This window comes from Mchenga conophoros, linkage group LG7 (genome assembly GCF_057382185.1).
Source record: "Mchenga conophoros isolate Kocher_MC1m ecotype Shallow Benthic linkage group LG7, M_conophoros_male_GT1.1, whole genome shotgun sequence".
Lineage (NCBI taxonomy): Eukaryota > Metazoa > Chordata > Actinopteri > Cichliformes > Cichlidae > Mchenga > Mchenga conophoros.
In genome coordinates, this window is record NC_140532.1 from 29,941,069 (window position 1) to 29,950,538 (window position 9,470).

General features: G+C 41.7%; 1 protein-coding gene across 1 annotated transcript in view; it reads right to left on the minus strand.

The window, feature by feature from the left end:
- Positions 1 to 6,978, minus strand: part of LOC146570363 (scavenger receptor cysteine-rich type 1 protein M130-like) — a 214,491-nt gene extending 207,513 nt beyond the window's left edge. The window contains exons 1-3 of the mRNA XM_085279424.1: positions 6,939 to 6,978; positions 6,552 to 6,842; positions 966 to 1,271 (exon numbers count right to left, since the gene is read on the minus strand). Of these exons, the coding sequence (XP_085135550.1) occupies positions 966 to 1,271; positions 6,552 to 6,842; positions 6,939 to 6,978 (637 nt within the window). The remainder of the gene's footprint in view (positions 1 to 965; positions 1,272 to 6,551; positions 6,843 to 6,938) is intronic.
- Between the last annotated feature and the right edge of the window lie 2,492 nt (positions 6,979 to 9,470).

The following is a 9,470-nucleotide window of genomic DNA, read 5'->3' on the forward strand; positions in this document are numbered from 1 at the left end:
TAGAGAAGGTTGTAGGTCAAGGGGTCCCATTTATGAACAGTCTTTATGTATTAGGAGACCCTTCAGCTTTGAGTCACTTATCCACTTCTCTTGCTCATTGGGTACAAACAGCGATTATGCTGGGGAGGAAGCTGCTGGTGAAAGAGTGGAAGGCCTCATCGACTCCTACCTTCTCTCAGTGGTATACCTCTTTGGGACAAGTGGCAGCTTACGAAAGATTATCATATAGACTGCTAAATAGACTGGACGACTATAATGATAAGTGGGCTAACTACTTTTTACATACAGGTCAGTGACGTATCCGGCTAAAGCAGTTAAGGTCGGACTAAATAGGATAGCTGTAATGTGGTCTATGTGAAATGTTGGCATCATTTTTTTTTTTGTGGGGGGGATGGAAATATGCATTGATTCTCAATTTGTTCTGTTTTTGTTACTGGGAATGTCCATTCTGCTATTCTGCTATCTTTTGGTTTGTTTTTGTTTTTTTTTTGGGAGGGGGGGGGGTGTTTGTATATTAAAATCTAATAAAGTTTGAGTCATAAAAAAGTCTCTTTCTTTGACCTAGAGAGAATGGTTCTAAGAGCTTCCTGGCCTCTTAATTGCCTGAGCAGGTGAGATAGAGGGAGTTGTCAGAGTCATATTGGGATACACAATCTTGTAGAGCAGATGTGGTCAGAAGGCAATGACCTAAAACAGACCATACAGCTCTTATTTGAGGTATCTTTCTCTGTCTGAAAGAAACAGCAGAACCACAACCCAGATGTACACAGAAGACATTAACTGTCTCCATCCTCCAATCAAATGACTCCACTGGTCTCCACTCTCCCAAATGTTTCAGCTCCAGGATTCCTTCACAGCGACTGGCTCCTCCCACAAACCTGACAGGCTCTGAACAGAAAGCAGAGAGTCATCAGTAAAGAATAAAGCGAGTTTGAACCACATCAAAGCTGCAGCTCCTCTTCTACCTGAGCAGGTGAGTCCAACAGCTTTGCCAGGTGAGCAGCTGTTTCTAGCTGAGCCTGAGCTTCTACAGTCCAGGAGAGCAGACTCATGGCCTCCACACTGGTACTCTTTGCTCCACACTGGAGCCTCCACTTCTCCATACAGCGCCCCCTGGAGGACCGAAGGAGGCCCACAGCCGAGCTCCCTACAGACCGCCTCTGCATCCTGCTGGTCAAAGTCAGCTTCACACACTGAGGACCAGCTCTGGTCAGACTTCACCTCCAGTCTGCCTGAACACAGACTGGAACCATTCAGCAGCCTGACAGAGTCTGGAGACATCAGAGAAGATCAAACAGAGAGATCAGAGACAGCAGACACACAAGAAAAAGATGGCAGCAAACAACTATTCACTGATTCAACCTCAGCACAACTGTAACATGACTTCATCATTAACAACAGAACACATCTTTATAACGGCACACACCGCAGACATGTTAACACCACATTTAGATTCAAACACCGGACCAGCTCTCAGTAAGTCATTAATATGTGCATCTGAATGGTCCTAACCTGTGCAATAAATAAATAAATATGCATGAAAAATTCATGTTTCAGCACCTGGTGATTTTGTTCTCACCACAATGTGAACATTAGTGAATCAGGATCACTGTAAATAACAGGCTTGTGCTGCCTCAACCAAGTTTATCTGAAAAAGGGACAAAGACACCAGGACTCATTCACAAACAGTCCTTAGTACTGCTGTTACTACTGCTACGAGTACTATTGCTGCATTACATGTGAAGAAAAGAAGAAAATGGAAGGAAAAGATGTAGGCTTTCATCTTTTCATGAAGATACTCTAATATTATCTGATTGTATCTTTCATTAAAATGGCTTCTATCCTTGCTGGTCACTTTCTGACATTTTATTAGTATAATTTGTTTCTCATTGGAGCTCTTGGTGGTTTACAGTGAGCCTGATTTGCTGACTCTTGGTGGTAAAAAATGTGCACGCTTGTTTTTTTCAAGTTATTGATATTATTGTGGTTGTGTGTTGTTACATTCTTCTCACATGTTATGTCATACAGTGGGATGCAAAAGTTTGGGCAACCTTGTTAATAGTCATTATTTCCCTGTATAAATCGTTGGTTGTTACAATAAAAATGCCAGTTAAATATATCATACAGGAGACACACAGTGATATTTGAGAAGTGAAATGAAGTTTATTGGATTTACAGAAAGTGTGCAATAATTGTTTAAACAAAATCAGGCAGGTGCATAAATTTGGGCACTGTTGTCATTTTATTGATTCCAAAACCTTTGAACTAATTATTGGAACTCAAATCGGCTTGGTAAGCTCAGTGACCCCTGACCTACATACACAGGCGAATCCAATAATGAGAAAGAGTATTTAAGGGGGTCAATTGTAAGTTTCCCTCCTCTTTTAATTTTCTCTGAAGTGTAGCAACATGGGGGTCTCAAAACAACCATCATGGTTTAGGACAGAGCTAGCGTAATGGACAGGGCTCCCACACAAACGCAAAGCAGGAGATGAAGCATCGCCAAATGTGTTTCCAAACCAACTTCCTTCCAAGCCAAAGACTAGAAAATATGGTGAAGCATCTTCCCTTTGGCTTCACCTGCACAAGTGCCAAAGTAGAGTCTCCCCTGCAGAATTGGTTTTCCCTTCATCAGGAGCAGCGCTGGGCTCTCCAAATCACAGACAAACAGCATCCCACATTGTTGATTTTTAGTTCACAAACACTTGTTGTAATGAGTAACTACTCCTGAACTTTTGGAGATGTTAGCTCTTATACTGTATATGAGACACATTTTTAGCTTCTAATATTAGAGATCCTGCCACTGGCTTTGGGCTGTGCAGGGCTTTCCCTCTTCCGGAAGATGATTGAATAAAGAATTATAAATGTTTTGACCACTCTGAGTCGGGTTTTCTCTGTTCTATCATGGGGATCAAAGAATCGGGTTTAATAATGGGTAAGCCGTGAGTACTCAGACTGAACTGAGTACTCAGCTTCTCTACAATCTTCCCATATGGCGTTAAATAAACACATGGTTTCATTGACCAGATTGATGGCATTGTACATTTTGAAACCCGTGAACCCCTTCCTACCTGGGATAAACAGATTGTAGAGAAGCTCACGGCTTTGCAATGGGAAATAGATAGACCCGGTGACCAGTGATGGACATTAAGAACAACTGCAAAATTGGTGCACTTGTCTGCACTAACTCAAACAATCATCTCCCTCACTCATGCAGCTCAGGAACAACAAATTCTTGTCCCTGATGACGGGACTATGTTTAGTCTCTTTCAAGTACACCTGCATTGGCTGAAGACTGTTGACTTTTGCTTAACCGGGTGAAGGACACTCTCTCTCAAGTTGAACACAGGATACACACACATACACCTCGGATGCTTGCCCCTCGTCCGACGCGCATCTCTGCACTGGAACGCGTAGAGTTGCTGCCATGTGATGCTGCTGTCTGCATTGGCTTACTCTAACCCTGCTCACCCACCCCTGTTGCTTGTCACGTGTTTTCAGGGTGTTACGGTGTGAAGATTCGTGTGCTTTTGTGCTGAGGAGTTTTTGTTTTCTGTTCTCATACTGATCCCCTATCAGGAGCTCAGTCTGAGTAGAGTTCTTTGGCAGCTCTGTTCATCTCTGCTCCCGTCAGCTTTACTCAGCTGCCTGCCCTCCTGCTACAGTTATTGCTCTTCACAGATTCCTTGCTCCTGAAACCCAGCAGCCTTACCCGGACCACCTACCTCCCCCCTGCCATTTCTCCGCCTTCAAAGATGTACTGAGACTCCTGGGTGCATTCCCTGAAGCCCATGCCTTTTCTCCATGCCCCTGAGTTAAAGCATTCCTGATGAAGATTTAGTTTCTCACATATTCAGTGTCATTGTGTTTTTCCCTGGTCATAGTTTCACTAGTTTTTAGCCTCACTGATCTTGTAGACCTTAGTTCATAGTTCACTGTCTAGTTGATTTTGCAATTTCATGTCTTCTAAATAAAATCTTGTTCATCACACTTTCTCGTGTGAGTCCTGCTTCTGAGTCCTTCTGTCTGTCGGCCTCGGCCGTGACACTGTCTGTGACTCATTATGAGTGCTTTTGTTTTTAAGGATGTTCAGATTATTTTCTGAGCACCAGTGGGACAAGTTCTCTACCTCCACGCTGTATACTGTCCCATCTCCATCAGAAATTAGCCCAACCACAGTGGTGTCATCGGCATACTGGTCTATAACGTTGGTTGGGTGGGTTGGTGTACAGTCATAGGTGTACAGGGCTTACAGCAGGGGTGTCAAACTCAAATACACAGTGGGCCAAAATTCAAAACTGGAACAAGGTCGCGGGCTAACATTAATGTTTACTGAAAAAAAAATCTTCCTCCAGATTTAAGAATGAATCTCTTCTTATGGACTTGTTGGGATTCAGAGATTCTTTTATTGCTACCATATAATTTGCCTTATGAAGAATGTATTAATAACATGTTTCACAGTATCATTTATCGGTAATATTTCCTACAGGGTTTGTATTGCATTGAATATGTCTGTCATCACATTGACCTTTCTATTTTTACAGGTTGAGTTCATTCTATACACAATGCATAAATGTGCTTGGTTAGAGTTGATGTTCCATTCTAGAAGGTTTTAAGCTTCACTGGTGAGAGTGTCCAGATGATACATGCTGAGGGGGGATGAGAACATAGCAGGTTAATTGCATGCATGCTTACAATACACATATTAATCTAGTAGCAGGTTTGAGTGAAGGCCTAAGCGTCTTCTGCTTCAGTTTGAGACTGGCTGCAAAGTACTCTACTTAGGGATTAATGACAAGGGTCCATCATTAGCTCTCAGAGATGCTAAGACCTGAAGTTATTACCTTAAAAGGCAAGTAATGTAGAAAGGAGAAGTTATATGTCGGTGTAAGGTTATATGTATGTGATGTACCCTTGTCTGCACGAATTGAACTTTTGCCCGTCTGTCACCATGTATTTTTGAACTGCATTGACGTAGGTGTGATATTTTGTCCTATAAAACCAGAACCCAATGTATTCTTGTCAGAGCAACCCATTCCGTATGCTGACGGTTGGTTGTTCTCCTGTGATAATAAAACTCATCGTTTGATTGCACTTTTCCGGAGCCTCCGTCGTTTGTTGTCTGGTCTAAAGTTGATCGATCTCGCAACAGACTCAAACAAGTTTTGCTGAAAAACTGAATATGGAACAAGCAAAGCTCAATACTAAACAATATATATATTAGCTGTATAATACCAGTAGGCCAGCTCTAATAATAATTTAGTATTGGCTTTGCGGGCCAAATGTAATTAGGCTGCGGACCAAATTTGGCCCGCGGGCCAGAGTTTGACACTAATGGCTTACAGTAAGGGACTGAGAATGCAGCCCTGTGGGGATCCAGTGCTGAGTGACAATTGGGGGGAGATTAAGATGGCTTTGATCAGGTGGCAGGGGGACCTGAAGGTGGTCCAGTTTGGTGGTGAGGATGTCTGGGTTTATGGTGGTGAACATTTAGCTGTAGTCCATGCTCACATAGCTCTTCTTGTTCTTCAGATGGTTCAGTGCTCTGTGAAGGATGATGGTGATGGCATCCTCCATGCTCAATAAGCAAACTGGTGGGGGTCAAGGGAGGGGGGTAGACATTCTCTGATTTGTTGAGACACTATCTGCTATCCACTATCCGTGTGCTGTACAATCCCATAGTAGATTACAATGTCATTAAACTAGTTATTAAACTTCTCATCACTGTGTCTGGAAAGTGTGAATAAAGTTCATTGTGGTATCTGGGACTCAACAGGTGCAATGATGTCACTGTGGAGTTAAGAAATCTTTTACAGAGGGGATCTACATACACTCTTCCTAAACCTCTGAAATCCTTACCACAGCTATGGGAACTCATGATGTCATTGTAGAAGGTTAATGGTGTTTACTGGTCTTTCAAATTTATTAGATCCAAAGCCTAATTTTATCTCATGACGGATATAAACACATAATATCACTTCAAGATGGTGGAAGATAGGAGAATTTTTGAAAGCAGCAATTTTTGAAAGGCCAATGACAATAGGTTATTGTCATTGGCCGTTTTACTTCTTTTCACCGACTAACTACTCTGACACTGTTTGTTGTAGACAGACTGTTCATACTAATAACCAGCTCCATTATGTGTTACAAGCCTATATTTCATAATTTTGTATCTTTGCTGAAATAGTCCACTTTTTCTAATAGTAGAAACCCAATCATTTTGAATGGGGAGCAATGCCTCTCTCTCAGCTGTGGATTAGTGGCAGAGTTACCACTCACTCTCCTCAGCCTTGTGTGGTGAAGGTTGTGAGTTTAAATGCAGCATGAAGTTTTTTTTTCAACATCACATTTAGTCTATATTGCATATTTACACTTCAACACACTTTTCAAAAATATTGTTTTCCTCCTCATAATCTCAGAAAGAAAACAAAAGGATTCCTACTACAGAGGGACAGCCTTACTGCGACAATGGAAATGTCCCTGATTTTCTCCATAAATACACAGACTAGTTGTCACATATTATGAAAAGATGATAGCAAACATGGGTTTACCTGAACAGGTTATGTCAAAGATGCTGGTAGGTGGCAGTTCCCAAGACACTGCACATTGCCCCAGAGGAGATCGAGACAGAAGACAGTCCCGACTGATCCACCACGTTGTTGGTCTACTCGAGGCATCCTCTCTTCTTCCAACAGAAACAGGAAAGCCACAGTCCAGATGTTCACAGACAACAGCTGCTTCCTTCCGAGTCCATGAATCTGCTCTCCACTCTCCCTGATGTTTCAGCTCCAGTATTCCTGCACAGCGACTGGCTCCTCCCACAAGCCTGACATCATCAGATTCTGAATAGAAAAGGAATTTATGTCTGAAAATATTAAAATCAAACTTGGTAAATTCTGCTCCAGCAATTCTTTAAATCTCTTTTTTTCTCTTCTTACCTGTTGACTTCTCTTCAGCCTGGGCTCCTGAGGAGGACATGAGAGAAAACTCATGAACATAAAGAGCAATTCTGAGTGGAGATCAGTCGAGGACAGAACAAACATGCCAGTAAACTTTATGTTTTGTCAGTGTGCATGTGAATTAAGGATCTGAAAACACAGCTCACTGTACAAATGAAAACACCACAATTAATGATTTTTGAAAATCAACAAAAGAAAAAATGTTCTTTGCCACATTTATTGAACACCCACAAACGTGCAGGTTCAACAAAAACAAAGAAAGCAAGAAGCGTGTCCAGCATGTCTGCCTTCAGCACAGAGGCCGACAGAGACAACTTCTCCTTCTGTTGTTATATAATACTGATATTCTTACTTTTAATTGTATCTGACGTTAATTTTATGCACCAATTATTCAGCAAGTTGTGTCCAAATCCTTCAACGAAAAAAGTTACATGCTTAAAAGTGTCACACATTTTTACCTTGTACAACATGTGAGTGTATAAGACTGCTTAACAGTTACACAGTTTTTAGTGAAGTCTTTGGAAGCAGAGATCAGTCTTCATGAAGAAAGTACAAAGTCAAAATTTGTGGTAACCCTACAGAATCAATCATCAACTACAAAGCACACGAGAGTTATCTCGACAGAGTTATAGTCAAGGTCAATGTGTAGTATCAGAAGCAGTTAACATCATGATGTATTTAAAATCCAGGCAGCACATAATGTCAGTCACTGTAGTCAGTTGTTATTCTCTCAGAGCAAAGCTTCATGTACACGTTAGAATCAACCATTACAGTTTTTTACAGACGCTAGGACACATTTCTCAATACTTAGGTCACTTTTGCAAAACTCCTCACACAGTGAGCACAACAGAAGTCTATGTGGGCTAAACTGAGGACCAGTTATCATTGTTTTGGCACAAAATGCATTCAATGACTACATCTCTCAAATTTCATGAATTATCTTCTCACTCAGACACAACAACTGCCAAAAATCTTTGTACGTACAGGACATTTTGCATGTGCTTACATACTGTTTTCAAAACTGTTAAACTTGTGGCCAAAACAATAACACAATGCAAAACTTAAAAAGACAGCAAAATTCAACAACAATATTTTATTGAAACATATTTTAAATCTAAAAATGCAGTTTAACCAGCCACAGCTGATTCTCATTGTAGATGAACATCTACACAGGTGTTACTCCTTCAATTTTTCAACTCCTTCAATTCTGGCATGCCAGAAGATTCTTTCCTAGGTGTGTTGCCCTAGATGACATAAGATGTGATGTGGATGAGAACCTGTGGCCAAATGGAGGAGACCGAGTAGATTAGCATTACTATTGTATGTGTATCAGTGGATGGTGTGTATACAAATTCTTGTATTTTGGGATTACTTAGTGCAAAAAATTAAAAATACATAAACAAATATTAACGAATTCTGCATGATGTCTGATTCATTCCAGTAACATATATTGAAATTATAAACAGAGATGTGTCCTTGGTTTACACAAGAAAACACTGTGTCATGCTACATGTTGTTAGTGTTTTTTAGATCATTGTTTTGTGGGTGACAAAGTGTGTTTGTCGGCTGTCAACCTTTGCTAGTGTTCTGGAAGAATGAGTTTATTTGAGACCTGAATGAAGTGTTTTGGTAGTTGTAGTGCATTTTGAATGTGGAATGAACTGCTTTGCCAAGCTGAAGGTCAGTTAGGAGGATTGTGTGAAGAGTTTTGCAAAAGTGACCTAAGTATTGTGACATGTGTCCTAGCGTCTGTAAAAAACTGTAATCTGAGAAAATCATCATTCCCAGCATCGGCGTAGTCGAGTTTATGTTTAATCATTCAGTGCAGAATCAGAAGACCCACATACGTATCAGCAAGGTGACAAGTAGGGACTTTTATCCTTTGGCTGCTCAGTTCAAACAAGCAGAGACAAAGGCTCCTTCAGCTCTGCACCACTTTCATCAGGTCACCACACTGTTCTCTTTTCTTCCGCCTGGTATCAACAATTCAACTCAGTCTTCTTAATCAACGTGCTTTAGACGGTGACCACAAAGCAAGAGGGCAGTGTGCTCATAGCTGCTGTCTGCCACGTTCTCTGTGAGCCTGCAGGGTCCTCTGGATACTCCAGCTGATACCCAGCATGTTATGTGTGTTGTGTCATGTCATGTCATGTGTGTGTGTGTGTGTGTGTGTGTGTGTGTGTGTGTGTGTGTGTGTGTGTGTGTGTGTGTGTGTGTGTGTGTGATCAGGTTCTTTAATGGTTCAGTCAACTCAGTGAATACTAACTGGGGATTTTTAAAGCCATGGTTCTCAGCCGGAAAAGGGTGGAGTGCCCAAGTGGAGGAGTTCAAGTATCTCGGGGTCTTGTTCGCGAGTGATGGGAGAAGGGAGCCGGAGATCGACAGACGGATTGGGGCTGCAGCTGCAGTAATGCGGACGCTGCACCGGTCCGTCGTGGTGAAGAGGGAGCTGAGTGTAAAAGCGAAGCTCTCAATTTACCAGTCGATCTACGTCCCTACCCTCACCTATGG